Genomic DNA, 17,277 nt, shown 5'->3' with positions numbered 1-17,277 from the left:
TCAATAGCAGAGACCCTAAAGTCGCCGCTATTGACCACTCATCAACGACGACTCTTAGGAGTCACCGCTGTTGACCATCAGTAGCGGTGACTTTATGGTCGCCGTTAATGAGTTTTTTTATGTTTTTTTAATTTTTTATCATGTCAATAGCAGCGACTCTGAGGTCGCCGCTGTTTGGGGTATTATTAGCGGCGACAGGAGTCGCCGCTATTGATGTTTAATAGCGGTGACCCCTTTGAGTCGCAGCTAATGATGCTTAATAGCGGCGACTTTTAGTCCCCGCTATTGTTGTTGTTGCTAAATAATATTTTCTTTTGTTTTAAGCGTCCACTATTAGCGATGACTTAAAAGTCGCCGCTAATAATGCGTCATTAACGGCGATTTTTTTAAGTCGCCACTAATGACCCCTCAATAGCGGCGACCAAAAAGTCGCCGCTATTTGTTTAGTCGCTAAAGACCATATTGCTTGTAGTGGGCTTGAATCATATTCAAGGCAATAGAAGGTTATAAAACTGGAAAAGAATTCAATTTTTGAATGAGATTTTAGTGGAAAAAATAGATAGAAAAATAGAAGGTTCCAAAGAGATTTTTAATTGAATAAGATGTGGTCCTCTTTATGAGTTTCTAAACTTTTCTCCGCAGTTATTATTTTACCGGTCTCCTTACAAAGAGATTATTATTTTGAATCCTTATCTCCATTGTAAAACATAGACATGCATTGGATGAGGAAAGAGCATATTGTCTCATGTGAATGACGTGATAATTCCGCAATTGCCATCTCTAATTCAAGCCATCTCTTACTCATATGCACTTTATTTTTTTTATTTTCTGTATATTCTTTAATTTACAAAGACTATTCTTTCTGTATAACCATTTTAATTTACATCTATAATTACCATGATACAAAACTTGTATTTTCAAATTTTCTTTTTATTAAGTTAATATATATGTATTTTTATGCTTAAAAATTAGGGCTAATCCCATTTAGAATTAGATTTGACTTTTTATTCATACTTTAGCTCGTGAAAAATCCTAATTGTCTCTGGGGTCATAAAGTGACATTTCTAATAAATTATTTTTAATTTATTGGACCTCACATATGGAATTAGTGGCGGAGCCACAACACTCCGTGGCACCCCCAAAGATTTTTAATTTTTTTTCCCACTGCAAAATAAAAAAATAAAAAAATAAATCTTTTTACCTACCCAAGACACAACACTCCCAATATTACTAGTACTACCATTACTTCTCAACACAATTTCAGCCTTGTTGTCTTCAATAAGGTTGTAAAGCAAAGTGGGGTTGATGATCTTTTGTCCCATATATATCGTGTCTAGATGCCACCATCATCATCACCAAGCAAAGTAACTGCTCCTCTTTGACTCTCGGTCGCTTTTGTGTTAGATTTTTGTTCTAGTTTCTTTCTTTTACCTAGTTTTAATTTTGAATTTTTCGATTTATTTTATCAGTTTCTTGAGGTTGTGTGGTGCACTGGGCGTGGGGTGGGAATGATCGAACTCGATGATGCAGCTGCCAAATTAGGTTTTGATATGATCTCTCTGATTATTAATTCTCACATATTTATCTTTTCTATTTGTAATTTTTTTATTGTTTTCGTTTAATTATCTTTTGTTTGGACATTGGTTGACTAGAAAATTGAATAAAAGTTAGTAAACATATGTGTATGTATCTATGGAGTCTGGTTATCCAGAAATGGAAAAACCCATAGGCATCTAAATCGAAATGAATTTTTCGATTTAGATTCGATACTCGATGATTTTGTACTTCTAAGATACTGTAAGGTGTATTTTTGGACACTTTTTTTTTTTTTTGGTATTTCTGTCTTTTTTATATAGTGCCGATACGTTACATTTTTAATATATCAATTTAAACACATATTTATGAACTTTTATAGATATTTTTTTGTGATGCATATATTGTGTGATTTACTAAATTTTTTAAGGTGGACAATTTTTATGACAAAAAAAAAAATTTTGCGCCACCCTCAATGTAAAATATCTATCTCCGCCACCGTATGGAATGCAAAGACGCGCTATGTCCATTGGACCAAGAAAGAAACAGAAGGGAAGTAATACAAGTCTATATAGAAAAGCCAGTTGCCCCTTTTAGATGAGGAATCAAATTCAAAAGCCAGTTGCCCCTTTTAGATGAGGAATCAAATACAAGTCTACATGACATATGATTAAGCTGTTACGTCAAAGGATGGATTTCTCTCCATATATATAGAGCTGCCTGCAAGGCCCCTTATCCCACATATCCCACATATACACCACATCTTCTTCACAGACATTTTCACAAATACGGAAGACATGTTGTTGTTATACTCATCCCTCTCTCTTCTCGTCGTCGCTGTTGCTTTCAAGCTCATCATCCACCTTCAAACAACAACACCCAAACACCTCCCTCCCAGCCCACCTTCTCTCCCAATTCTGGGTCATCTTCATCTCGTCAAAAAGCCCATCCACCGGACTTTCCAAAGCCTCTCGCAAAAATACGCCAGATTTTCTCCCTCCGATTTGGTTCCCAACTGGTGGTTATCGTGTCGTCCCCATCCGCAGTCGAAGAATGCTTCACCAAAAACGACATCGTCTTAGCCAACCGTCCTCCCACCCTAGGGACCAAGCACCTCAGCTACAACCACACCACCGTGACAGCAGCCCCCTACGGCGACCACTGGCGCAACCTCCGCCGCAACAGCGCACTCGAGATCTTCTCAACCACCCGCCTCAACATGTTCCTGGGCATCCAAAGGGACGAGATCAAGCGCTTGCTCCGAAAACTGGGACACAACTCGTCCCAAGATTTCACCAAGGTTGAGCTGAAATCGATGTTCTTGGACCTCACCTTTAACATCATAATGAGAATGGTGGCGGGGAAGCGGTACTACGGGTACGGGGAGGACGTGAAGGACGAGGAAGAGGCAAGGCAGTTTAGGGAGATGATGAGAGAGATTACTGAGAATGGAGGGGCGTCGAATGCTCACGAATTCGTGCCCATGTTGCGGTGGATTGGTTACGGTAGATTAGAGAAGAGGCTGATGAGGCTTGGCAAGAAGACGGATGCCTTCATGCAAGGCCTTATTGACGAGAAGAAGGGTAACGAAGAGGGAAACACTATGATCCACCATCTGCTTTCTTTGCAGAAATCACAGCCAGAATACTATACGGACCAGATTATCAAAGGCCTTATTATGGTAAGTCTTCCAAGATAACTCGTGTCAAGGTTATTACCATTTTTTTTTATATATTAATGTCACAGTTTATTATTAATAGTTTTGTTTAATTTATTAATTCTTTTAATTATTATAAATGATAAAAAAATCAATTTATAAATATATATCTAAATATTTTCCTTTTTTAGATTTCTTTTCTGTTATTATTATTATTATTATTATTATTATAGTATACACTACAAAAAAAAGCTCATTTCTTCACGTGTCAAACAGTAACATTTTTTTGGCACGTCAGTAAATGCTGACGTGTTAAAAGTAGTACGTCAATAAATTATTTACTGACGTGTTAAAAGGTACACGTCAATATTTACTGACGTGTTGTTTTCAACACGTCAGTATTTACTGACGTGTCACTTTGGCACGTTAGTAAATTTGAACCAAATTTAAATGTGACATCATTTTAAAATTAATAAATAATTGGCTGATTATTTACTGACGTGTCAAATACTGACACGTCAATATTTCTTGACGTGTCAATTTGACACGTCAACAATTGCTGGCGTGTCAATTTGACACGTCAACAATTGCTGACGTGTCAAATTGACACGTCAGCAATTGTTGACGTGTCAAAATGACACGTCAACAATTCTTGACGTGTCATTTTGACACGTCAGCAATTGTTGACGTGTCAAATTGACACGTCAATAATTACACTATGTAAATATAAATAAATACATATATATATATATATATATATATATATATATATATATATATATGATCCCAACATTATTAGGGTAATTTAATATTGTACAGTATGATCGAATTCCAATTAACATTCAATAAAATTAATTTTTAGAAAACAAGCACCGACCAGTACTTTAATATATACTTTTCTGATGCGTCGCATGTACGGTAACCCATTCCATTTGAACATTCAAAACTTAAAAAAAATTCCAACGGTTAGCCATATTTTACTCGAGATATCATATATATAGCAAAACCATGCAAAATGATATTTATATAACATGAATTTAACGTGCATGCATGGTTCAAATTATAGTAAAGGATATATATATATATGTACGTATAACATGCATTTTTCTCGATCTCGTTCATTTAATTGTGAGACACCAAATTTGGTATTTCATTAATTAAAATAATTAAAGTAACAATATTGGTGATCGATGATATTAACGTTTTGACAAACACACACACACAGACATATATATATATATATATATATATCAATTAGGTTTTAGCCATGCACATTAAAATGAAAATTGTTGTTTGTAAGATTAATTGCACTATATATATATATATATATATTCATGTACATCAAATAAAACCAAATACATGAGAACTCAAATGAAATACAAAAGAGGAAAACATAAATTATATTAGTATTAATATAATTAATACTATATTATAAACATATAAACATGTATATATATATATATATGCTATTTAAAATAACGTGTATAAATATATTATAACATATATATATATATAATTAATTAATTAATATAGATAATATTTATATATATATATATATATATATATATATATATAAATATTTCCTGACGTGCCTATGTGGCGCGTCAGGAAAGTGCGTTGGGAAGGCCAGCGCCTGCTGGCCGTCCCATCGCACGCACCTGCAGTAGTGATATTTTTCTTCTTTTTTTTTTTTTTTTTTTTTTTTTTTGATTTTCCCTCCCCTGGTGCTACCACATTTGCACGCACATGCCCCCACCCAGCTCGTCTCTCTTCTCTCCCGCCAGCCCTGCTTTTGTTCGATCTTCTGCATATCTCCTCTCTCACTCTTCCTCATTTTCTTCTACTTTCTCTTCATTTGCTCCGGCCGTGATCAGCTCTATCTCTCTGCCGGAGCGTCGTACGTACCGCTCTCTAGCTAGCTCACTCCCCGTCGCCGGCCACCGCCTCCACAGCGTCGTTGCCGTCTCCGGCGATTCTCCGGCCGAATCTGCTCCTCCATCTCGATCACCTGCAGGTATATATATATATATATATATATATATATATATATATATTTTGTTTTATTTTATATATACTATTGTTTTTTATTATTGCAGATTAATATATATATATGCATATATTGTGTTGTATAAAATTGTTGTTTTATGTTGTTTTATATTGTGTTGTTTTATTATTGCAGAATATATATATATATATATATATATATATATTGTGTTGTTCTACATATATTGTTTTATTTGATATAGTTTTTAGGTAATATATATATATATATATATATATATATATATATTGCAGAATATATAAAATATATACATTATGTTGTATATTGCAGAATTGTATGTTTCATTTTGTCATATATTCGCATGATGTTTCAATAATGTATGAGATTGAGTATTTGTGAGCTTGTAATTGATGTTACATTTTTGTTTTTTTAGGAATATCTATTAATTAATTACTTATTGTACGTTGAAAATATAGATGCATGCAAAATGATGTTTCTTATGCTAGGTAGGTTTTTCTTTGTAAATATAATTGTTTTTTAAATATAATTACTTCACAAGGACCTGGTACTTGTATGCAAGACCAGTGTGGTTGGTACGTGAAATTATGAATCTTACACTGTCCCACTTGCAAATTATAATCAGCCCAGAGAAAAAAAAAAAAAAAAAAAAAAACACATTTGGAGGAGATTATGAAGTTTCTTAGAGGATTTCATAGGAGGAGATAGATTAGATATGTAGATGAAATATGGACCTACTGGTTGAAGGTGTATTACAGCTGTAATGGTGGTTGCACGTCCCTTCATTCTAACCCCAATTTTATGTCTTTCTTCCATTTCTTTTTTGGGTTTCTCTGCCAAAAATTTTATATATAGTCCAAACCCCACACGTGCCCACACATCCAATCCACAGATTAGATTTATGATAGACCCTCCTTTGTTTTGACTATGAGTTTACAGCTTCACTTTTACTTAAATTTTTTTTTTTTTTTTTTTTTTTTTTTTTTAAAAAAAAAAAAAACTCTTTTGTGGTTAAATATATGCATTAAAAAAAAAATAGATAAATTAGGGTGGCTCGTGGTAAATGATTAGAATATGGGAAAGTTATTACAAATTGATTTATTAGAAAAAAAAAATATTTAAATAAAACAGTTCAAATTGTAATATATATATTTTTTTGAAAGTCAACTTGTAATATATATATTTTTTTGAAAGTCCCCACCAAAGAAAATGCTTAAATTTTGGATCAAGTATTTTTTTTTTTATTTGGTTTTTGTAGATTAATTATAATAGATAAGGGTTATAAATACACCCTTCAGTACGGTTGAATGTAGATACGCATGAATATGTATATATTTTTGGACATAAACAATTTAACCCTATACGAGAATGTATAGGTTTATATTTCTAATGTGGTTCAAATATTTAGGTATCGGTTTATGTTTATATACATGCATGTGCTTGAAAGTATGTATACAATTTGTAAGTCTTATGTATTTATTCCTAACTCATGTACGTAGATAAAAATGGACAAGAGTTGGATGACAAAGTCTAGGGGTACGAGGGAATACAGAGACGGGTGTAGAATGTTTGTGGAGTTTGCAGTTAGTAACTGTAGAACCCTTGATGGATTCATCTATTGCCCTTGTAAGGTTTGTCGAAATAACCGGCGCCACCCGCCGGGTTTCGTATTCGACCACTTGACAGGGGGAAAAGGAATGATGCCGGAATACACACTTTGGTTCTATCACGGTGAGAAGCATGTACAGGGTCCTGATACCGGGTCTAATTCCAATCGCCCGGCCTCAGATGCGGGTGCATGTGCAAATCAGGGTGGAGACATGCACGGAATGTTGCGTGATTTATTCGGCATGCACGAAGTAGTTAGGGAAGACAATTGTGAGCCTCAGGCCGTAGTGCAAGGGGGTGAGGAAATTGTGACCGAAGAAGCCGCTGAAGGCGATGCACTAAAGTACTATGCCCTTCTAAAAAAGGCGGAGAAGCCACTTCATACTGGGACAAAACATAGCAAATTAAGTGCCACTGTTCACCTGTACAACTTGAAGTGTGTTGGTGGAGTTAGTAACTCGATTTTCTCGGCTTTCCTAGAGTTCATCAATCAGTTGCTACCCGAGACTAGTGAAACTCTGCCAGTTAATACATATGAGGCGAAAAAGTTTTTGCGAGACATGGGACTAGGCTATGAGAAGATTCCAGCGTGCCGTAATGACTGTATGCTATTCTGGAAGGGCAATAAAGAGTTGGATTCATGTACCGTATGTGGAGAATCTAAATGGACGGAAGCAATCAATTTAGATGAGGACGGTCAACCCATATCATCGGGCAAGAAACGTCCGGTGAAGGTGTTGCGGTGGTTTCCACTCATACCACGACTACAGAGGTTGTTTATGTCAAAACATACAGCACGCTTTATGAGGTGGCATGCAGAAGGCCGCACTAAGGATGGCGTATTGAGGCATCCAGCCGACGGCTTAGCATGGAAGTCATTTGACAATTTACATCAGGAGTTTTCAGCGGACAGCAGGAATGTAAGGCTCGGACTAACCTCTGATGGATTTAATCCATTTGGGAATATGACTACATCGCACAGCACTTGGCCTGTAATGGTTGTACCCTACAACTTGCCTCCTTGGATGTGCATGAAACACACATCTTTTATACTATCATTGATTATCCCGGGCCCAAGTTCACCTGGAATGGATATAGATGTCTACCTTCAACCCTTAATTGAAGAGTTACAAGAACTATGGAATGTAGGGGTTCGCACATATGACGTCTCAAAGAAAAATAATTTTGTTATGCGAGCGCAGTTGATGTGGACAATTAATGACTTCCCAGCATATGCAGATTTGTCTGGATGGTCTACCAAGGGTGAGAAGGCATGTCCGTGTTGTATGAACTCGACATGGTCAAAATGGTTAAAACATGGCCATAAATGGTGTTATATGGGGCACAGGCGATACTTGCCCATGGATCATCCATGGAGACGAAACAAAAGCACATTTGACGGCAACGTAGAACTAGAATGTGCCCCTGATGTGCCAAGTGGAGATGAAGTCATAAGCCAATTAGAAGGGATGGTGTTTGGGGATGAGAACGCCGGTCAGGCAAGGGAGGCTGAGAAAAAAGAAAGAAAAAAGCAGAAGACGAATAATGGCCATGTAGTGTGGAAGAAGAAAAGTATTTTCTTTAGGTTGCCGTATTGGAAAGATAATTTATTGCGGCATAATCTTGATGTTATGCACATAGAGAAAAACGTCATGGACAACATACTTGGTACAATACTGGACATTCCAGGGAAAACGAAGGACAACCACGCCGCCCGCTTAGATTTGCAAGAAATGGGCTTGAGACGTACACTTCATACATTTGTGGACCCGCAGGATGGTAAGACCTATTATCAACAAGCTACCCACACGATGTCCAAGGATGATAAAACACATTTTTTGAAAGTGCTACGAAATGTAAGGGTGCCCGACGGATATGCCTCGAACATTTCTCGTTGTATACGACTTAAGGACCGTACGATATCGGGGTTAAAGAGTCATGACAGTCATGTACTGATGCAGCAGCTTCTACCTATTGCATTGCGTGGTTCACTTCCAAGCAATGTGGTTAGACCTCTTGTTGAGATGTCCACATTCTTCAGGTGCCTATGTTCAACAACATTGACCGAACAGGATATTGACCGACTACAGTGTGACATCTGTATCACGTTGTGCAAGATGGAACAAGTTTTCCCCCCCAGCTTCTTTACGAGCATGGTTCATGTGGTCGTGCATCTTATCCGTGAATGCCGACTCGGTGGACCTGTACAGTATAGATGGATGTATCCGGCAGAGAGGTAAAATTTGTTTACGGATATTTTTCTATTTTTTGGTTTCAGGTGCCAATACATGACAAGTACTAACTAAACTGAAAATATGTATTGGTTCATATTTAGGAGCCTTGGAGTATTCAAATCTAATGTGCGCAACAAAGCGGCTCCCGAGGGCTGCATTGCGGAGGGCTACATAGCAACTGAGTTGGTGACGTTTTGTTCGAGATATTTAGAGAATACACCAACCTTTCACAATAGGATACAAAGAAATCTGGATGGTTCAAAGGGAAATGGAACACGAGTCCGACTCGACCGAATCACAATGACACAGATACACCGGTATATTATGTTCAACTTGGACGAGTTTCATCAATTGCGGATGTAAGTAGAGATCTTTTGTTGGTACATTGCATGCTCAATGAACTTGTGACAATATTGCTCGTATTGAATTATAATTAACATAATTTCGAATTGTAGGATGCACATAGATACGCTTAGGCGATCATGCAATAGGGGACGAACAACAGAGGCTCAGTTGGAGACCCAACATTATGACTTGTTCTGCGAGTGGTACCGTGACTACGTAAGAATGATGTGATGTTTACCTTATCACAATTGTCGGAGTTATTTGCGTGCAATTTTTAAAATCAACTAAAGCTAGTAACCGTGCGTTTCCATTGTACGTAATATATTCACAGGTCGATCGATTGGACGAGCGATCCAGGAATGAACTTGGTGACAAATTGGTAATGCATTGTAGAGGGCCGAGGGAGGCAGCAGTCAGATACAATAGATATGTGGTTAACGGCAAGCTGTTTCGCACTATTGCATCTGATGCCGGAAAGAGGACTCAGAACAGCGGGGTGTGTGTGCCGACTCTTGATGGCGACACGTACTACGGGAAGTTAACGGAAATAGTTGAGGTTGAGTATTACGACAGGACTAAGTACGTTATGTTTAGGTGTGATTGGGCAGACAACACGAGGGACAAGGGGTACAAGGTGGATGAGTATGGTATAGTACTTGTCAACTTCAAAAACCTTGTCCACACGGGAGACCTGGTTTCTGATGAGCCGTATGTGCTAACTTCACAAGTTGACCAGGTATTTTACGTACAAGATGATACGTGCCCAGATTGGGCTTGCGCAGTAAGGACCAAGCCTAGAAACATATACGACATTGGTCAGGTTGAAGGACATCAAGATTCATGTGCCAATTACCACGAGTGTGAGCCTCTTATTTTGCCCAGAAATGTTGATCACGATCTACAAGATCATATCGAATACGTCAGACACGACTTAGATCCAACCGAAGCGTATGTATAGTAGTATAATTAATTTTATATTTATGTTTTGATTGGTAGTTGTTCACTACATGCACATTACATCAACACACTTAATTAAGCTGTGCATTTGCTAAAATCTGATATATATCTCATGTAGCACTACTATTCATGCATACTTAATGTAGTAAATATTTCATACATTGTTTAAGAAATTAATTGGGTTTGTGGTGTTTTTTACAGGGTACCATGAGTACAAGGGGGAAGAGGAAAGCACGCAGGGGCTCGTCCGCAGTGCGGCAGTCTACGTTGCCTGGGTCTCCGGCAGTCCAACTTGATGACAGCGAGCAACAAGACGTTGCTCAGCTTCTTGGGATACAGGAAGGATATCGACCAGTTCTTCCAGGTACGATGGAAGGGGAGACCCCTGTCCATGCTCCATACACTCGGGCAGGCATGGCCCAAACCGGGTTTCGGGTTGATTCGTACCCGTACAGTGAGTTACGACAGAGTTATGAGGGCGATGTCGAGCGGCTTTACACCCAGCATAGCGCAGGTACGCCCGACTGTTTTTTTAAAGATTCAAAAGATTGAAAGTTTCTAACTATATTGGTGCAATATCAATTATATTTAACTACAACTACAACTTCATAGAATTCTAAACATTATTAAAAAATACAAAGCAGGTCTGGAGGACACTGAGACAGAGGCCCAGGAACACATGGTTGGTGGGGCACAGGCCACGGATGACCCGCAGCCCACCAACCCTGCTCCCGACGCCCGGTTAGGCCCTCGGCAGGTCCGGATCATAAGTAAGTGTATATGCTTTAATGTCGTGCATATTTTGGTTTTAATTTACTTGTTACCTAGTATTGAATTCGAAATAACTTACCTTTCTATTTTTTAATTTGTTAGGTACTGATTCTGAAGGAAACACCGTTATTGAGGTGTTTACCATTCTTGATTCGCACAGGCGGCCGGGAGTCCCCCCCGGCAAACGGATCATTTTGGAGTACAATGCATCATGCCAGCCCGTTGGATTTAGTGCCGTGCGGTTCAGACGGATGACCGGAGACATAGTTAGGAGCGGAAATTTCGTCCGAATACCGGACGATTGGTCGAAGGTACCGGACCGTACCAAGGAGGATATTTGGGACGCTTTGATGGTATGTTTTTTAATAATAAGTTAAACACTAGTAATGTATATATGTATATATACGCTCTGAGTTGCAAATATATATGTGTGTTTAGTAAGTAAATGCATATACACATATTTTATTTTATTTTTTAATTTATCAATGTTGAACTTGTGCAGGCATACTTTTTCGTTCCACCCGAGTACAACTTGGAAGCAGTAAAAAATGAAGCATTTAAGGATATGGGCTCCAAGCTGCGGACTTGGAGGCACGATCTCAAAAAAATATGTGCCATTACGGAGGAAGATACGCCGGACACTATACGGGCAAGACTGGGGGGACAGACGCTAGGCGAGTACAATGCCGTCGATCTGGATATCTTATTGGAGAGATGGTGTACCCAGGAGAATAGGGTAGGTCATGATGTAAATTCCTAGTGTTGTGTACTGTCATTTATTGTAATTGTATTGGTATTAACATATTAAAAGTGTTAACTGTGTAGGAGTATGCGGCGAAAATGAAGAGCTTGCGAGCATTAAATGATTCACCACATTGCACCGGATCAATGAGCTATGCCAGATTGACACATGAGGAGGTACGTGTGTAATTTATCCTATATATATCTAACATTATATCATTTGATATATTTAAAAATAAATGAATTACCTATTTTAAATGCAGGCCGAACGTTTGGGCCATCAACCTACACGTGCACACAATTATGTCAAGTCACACACGAAGAAGGGCGGTGGATATCCGAATGATATTGTGAAGGAGAGATGTGTATGATATTCACTTTTCATATGTTGTTTTGCTTGTATATTTGATAAATTATTTGCGATTAACAGTTGTGCGACCCACTGACTCAATAATTAATGTGACATTCAGGAAAAGATGAATGAGCTTATACCCACCGACCCTGCAGCATCGTCTAGCATCACAGAGGGAACGGTCAGGTGGGCGCCAAACGACGCATTCGCCCAGGCAATGGGAAATAAGCCTGAGTATGCCGGTCGGGTTCGGATGGCCGGACCAAATATTCTGCCTGTGCGGGGGACCATACACTTATACTATACACCGTCACAGGCACGGTCAGGAAACGTCAGGTACTCCACGATATCACAAGACACACTTGATAGAGCGCTTGACGCGGAGAGGGCGAAGCACAAGGAAGAGATGGATGCGTTGTTGGCCGAGAACAATGCGCGGGTAGCCCAGCAAGTGGCGGAGCAGATGGCTGAGAACAATGCCCGGGTAGCGCGACAGGCAGCTGAACAGGAGGCTGAACGTCAGGCAAGGTTTGACGACCGTTTTCGCCAACTTGAGGAAATGATCCGGTTTCACACCCCACCAGACAATGCTTCCCCACCCTTTGCGATGGTGCGATCGTCGGTCGACAGTGGATCAGGTACTGACTTTTTTTAATAGTCAATTTAGTTTTATAACTGTCCCTATATATATATTTAGAATTTGGATATGTTGTAGTCATTCTAAATAATTAATGATGTTGTAAATCTTGCTTAAATTTGGTTTATATATCATGGTTGGTTTGGTGATGGATGTGGGTTAGAGTTTTGCTGGTTGAAATAATTATTTAGAGTTATTCATGCACGTATAAATGGATATAACTGCATGGCACGAAGCAATACATGCATATCAATATCATCAAGACCAGTTCTTCATAAACTTAATTTTGTAACTCTAAATATAAATAGATATAAATGCACTCAATGCTAGGGAGGGCGCTTTCCCTTTGTGTTTATCATCTCTTCCATTGAACCCCCAACATTAATAACCTATATGGAAGTTCTATAATTGCAATGGAAAAAAGAAGAAGATCATATGTCTCACATAATTGCCATGGGAAAAACGAAGTTCATTGTCTCATGTCTATATATTATTGATTGCTCTGTGACCATGCATATATATATTGACTTAATTTTTTTTCTAATTTTTTTTTTATATCAAAGTTCTGCTAACTTCAACGTTTTACCTATTTTAGTTATATCATTTACTGTGGAATAATTAACAACTGAGTTAGGTGAATATTCGGGCATTTTTCTTTCACTTTACCGACGTGATTGTTTGTATTCGGGCTCAATGATTGTTTGTATTATCATCTACCGTTAGTGGATTTTATTTGTTTGGTGGTTGTTTTATTGGTGAATATTGTTTGTTTTATCATTTGCAGGTAATGGACATCGTCGAGAGGATGCTATGGATGTCAATGATCGCTAGTCTGGTTGAGAATTTGAGGCTATTCACAGTTGTGTATAAGTTGATGTAATTGTATTTGTGTATATTATGTTAGTATGTGACATTTTTGGTGTGTTGAAGTTAGTTTTGGTGGATAGTTTGTGATTGGTGTATATTATGTTATTTGCGTCATTTTGGTGTGTTGAAGTTAGTTTATATATATTTGTGATTGGTGTATATATATTATGTTATTTGCGTCATTTTGGTGTGTTGAAGTTAGTTTATATATATTTGTGATTGGTGTATATATATTATGTTATTTGTGTTATTATGGTGTGTTGAAGTTAGTTTTGATGGGTAGTTTGTGATTGATGTTAATGGATATGATGTATGTTATTTGATGGAAAAATTGTATATTATTTGCATGGTTTTGATGGATAGATTGAATATCAGGTGAACCGTAATACAAAATTCGGGTATAGTCCTGAAATAAATCACAAAAAATATAGGGGGGAGGGAAAAAATCTGGTTCAAAACGAACCAAATTTGCCGACGTGTCAAAAATTGACACGTCAGTAATTACTGACGTGTCAATTTTTGACACGTCGGCAAATTTGGTTCGTTTTGAACCAAATTACTGACGTGTCAAAAACTGACACGTCAATAATTCTTGACGTGTCAAAAATTGACACGTCAAGAATTACTGACGTGTCAAATTTTTGACACGTCAGTAATTCTTGACGTGTCAGTTTTTGACACGTGAGGAATTTCCTGACGTGTCAATTTTCACACGTTAGAAGATTTACTCACGTGTGAAAATTTAGCACGTCAGTAATTCCTGACGTGTCAATTTCGACACGTCAGGAATTCCCATTTCCTGACACCCACATTCTTGACGACCGAAACACGTCAGGAAAGCCCCGTCAGCAAGATTTACTGACGTGTCAGACGACCTGACACGTCAGTAATCATGGGTCAGCAAAAAATCTGTTTTTTGTAGTGATAACAAGTCGACAACTAAAATAGATATAGGACTATCAGAAAATGGATAAGGAGCTAAAAATAGATAAAGCCCGTCATCCCAATCGCTAGTGGGAAACGTGGCAACTTGCTAGTGTACATGTCTAGCTACTATAGAGCGTCCACAGTGACATTGAATGAGTTCAACATCTTATGAAGTCTTTTACAAGTTTACAACTTGTCAGTTGTCATAAAATCTTGCTAAGTTCTACGTACTCCCAATAATCAATGCATTTTTTCCTTTCAAACTCTTGTACTAATTAATTGATATTGAGTAGGTCTTGCTACTTGCCGGGACAGACACATCAGCAGTGACATTAGAGTGGGCCATGTCCAATCTGATTAATCATCCTGACGTATTGAAGAAGGCCAGAGCTGAGTTGGACAGTCAAGTTGGGAAGAAGAATTTGTTGGACGAACTAGATGTGTCTAAACTACATTACCTTCAAAGTATAATTTCGGAGACCCTTCGATTGTACCCGGCAACCCCACTGCTATTACCCCACATGTCCTCCGATGATTGCACAGTGGGAGGATACAATGTTCCACGTAACACGATGTTATTGGTGAATGCATGGGCTATACATAGAGACCCCAAAGTATGGGATGACGCAACCAGTTTTAAACCTAAAAGATTTGAGTGCGGCGAGGCTGATTTGCACAAGTTGATGCCATTTGGGTTGGGGAGGAGGGCATGTCCCAGGGCAGGACTTGCCCAACGGACAGTGAGGTTGGCTTTAGGGTCATTGATTCAGTGTTTTGAGTGGAAGAGGGTTGGCGAGGAAGAAGTAGACATGACTGAAGGCAATGGAGTCACCATGCCCAAAGCTGTAGCACTGGAGGCCATGTGTAAGGGACGTCCCATTATGAATAACCTCCTTTCCGAGTCTGTAGATTCTGTTTGAATTAATAGAGGTTTTTTTTTTTTTTTTTTTTTTTTTTTTTTCTATTAGATGTTATTTAATAGAAAAGAAAAAAAAAAAAAGTCCTATAGTTTTTGAGTGGATAGCGTTGAAAAATATTTAGGTGTGTGTTCATTACTTAGTAAGTTTCATATTAATTAATAAAGACACTGCCATATGTACATTAAATTGTTGTATTCATTTACATTTGGATCTCTTTGGCTTGTACTGGTTAATAAGTTGTACTGGATACAATTCGAAGCTTTGTTTAAGAAATTATAAGAGATCGAGTATTGGTTAAAAAATTATTTCATTTCCTACTTTTTTTGTTTTGTTTGTTTGTTTTTTTTTTTTTTTTTTTTTGTTTTTTGGTTTTTTTAAGGTGTAGGAGGCAAACGAAATTAATCAAGTCCATCAGAAATTCAAAATTCAACTCAACAAAAAATTATTTATATTTATCAGGTTAATAAATGGGTGTAAATTCAAGTTAAGAAATTCCAGAAATTATATGCATGCAAAATGAGTCATTTTATTAATTTCTTTTGGACAAAAAATATTACTCCTCGCTTATTTTACAAATGCATGCATTTCGAATTTTCTTAGCAAGTGTATTAGATTCAATTACGTTTGCCCTCAATTTTCTTTCATTTTCCTCAAACCAGATATGAGAAGAAAAAAGGGGAAATTATAGTTTACTACCCGAAGTTGTTCATCTTTTTATTCTACTTCCAATTTTTAAAAATTGACAATGTCTCCTACAAATCTTTTTTGTTTTGCAATGTGGCCATTCCGTTTACAGCACTACAAAAAAATTGACTTTTAGCGTCGCCTTTTTTTGAACGTTAAAAGTGCAATTGTGGACGCTATTGATCAACAGCGGCGACATGTGACATGTCGTTTCTTTGGTAACGTCGAATTGGTCCGATGCTAATGGTCAACTGAAGCTCATCAGCGTCGACTCCCAAAGTCGAAGCTGATAATGATCCAACAGCGTCAACAAATATGGACTCTAATAATATTTTCAATAAACGATAAAGATCTCAATTATAACTTCTACACAAAAGTGGATGCTGATGTTGGACCATCAGTGTCAACACAAAAGTGGACGCTGATGGTCAACCATCAACGTCCACTTTCCCTTAATGCCTTGACAAGTAAAAAAACATAAAACAATTTTCTTGGATTAATATGCGAAAGAAAATAAAATATATTTGAAATTGATGGAATCATTTCAGTCAATGTATTCATTTCAATATATAAAGAATACAAGTTATATGATAATTACAAAGTTACAAGAAGATAATAAACTTAACTATACAAAAGTTAGAACAATTCTAACTCTGCCTAAGTAGACTTGGCTCGATAACCTTAGAAAAGAAAATATGTTTTCCGTTATGATAAACTAAAAATTCTAGAAAATAACTCTTGAGATAAAATCTCATTCATCCTCAGCAAGTGATGTAGCTGTTGCTTTAGCGAAAGTTGATAGACTTTGGAATGCTCAAGGAGATTGGTTAGATTCTTTTGTGATGCTATCGAGTAGTATCCTGGTGGATGAGGCTTGAAATTGTTCTGAAAAGGAAATAAAGATATGTGAGCATCTTATATCTCAAAAATAAAACCAAAACAAACATGATTGCTCTTTCTAGTTGGAGAAACAACTAGAAAGAGTTCGACCAAAATAAAAAAAGAAATGCTGTAAAGCATTATT

At 37.4% G+C, this 17,277-nt stretch overlaps 1 protein-coding gene across 1 annotated transcript; it reads left to right on the top strand.

The window, feature by feature from the left end:
* The first annotated feature begins 2,112 nt into the window (after positions 1-2,112).
* Positions 2,113-15,569, top strand: LOC132192299 (cytochrome P450 81Q32-like). The gene is made up of 2 exons (XM_088511095.1): positions 2,113-3,214; positions 14,943-15,569. The coding sequence occupies exons 1-2, from the start codon at positions 2,753-2,755 to the stop codon at positions 15,567-15,569; spliced, it is 1,089 nt and encodes a 362-aa protein (XP_088367221.1). The 5' UTR covers positions 2,113-2,752.
* The last annotated feature ends 1,708 nt before the right edge of the window (positions 15,570-17,277 follow it).

The sequence above is a fragment of the Corylus avellana genome, chromosome 10, assembly GCF_965113065.1.
Source record: "Corylus avellana chromosome 10, dhCorAvel1.hap1.2, whole genome shotgun sequence".
In the NCBI taxonomy this organism is placed as follows: Eukaryota; Viridiplantae; Streptophyta; class Magnoliopsida; order Fagales; family Betulaceae; genus Corylus; species Corylus avellana.
This window is presented reverse-complemented; position numbering and strand designations above follow the sequence as displayed.

What these genes read in the sequence shown, in the direction of transcription:
- LOC132192299 (XM_088511095.1), top strand. Translation starts at nt 2,753, where the DNA reads ATGTTCCTGGGCATCCAAAGGGACGAGATCAAGCGCTTGCTCCGAAAA. An exon ending in TTATCAAAGGCCTTATTATG is followed by an intron (nt 3,215 to 14,942) that starts GTAAGTCTTCCA and finishes GATATTGAGTAG; the next exon opens with GTCTTGCTACTTGCCGGGAC.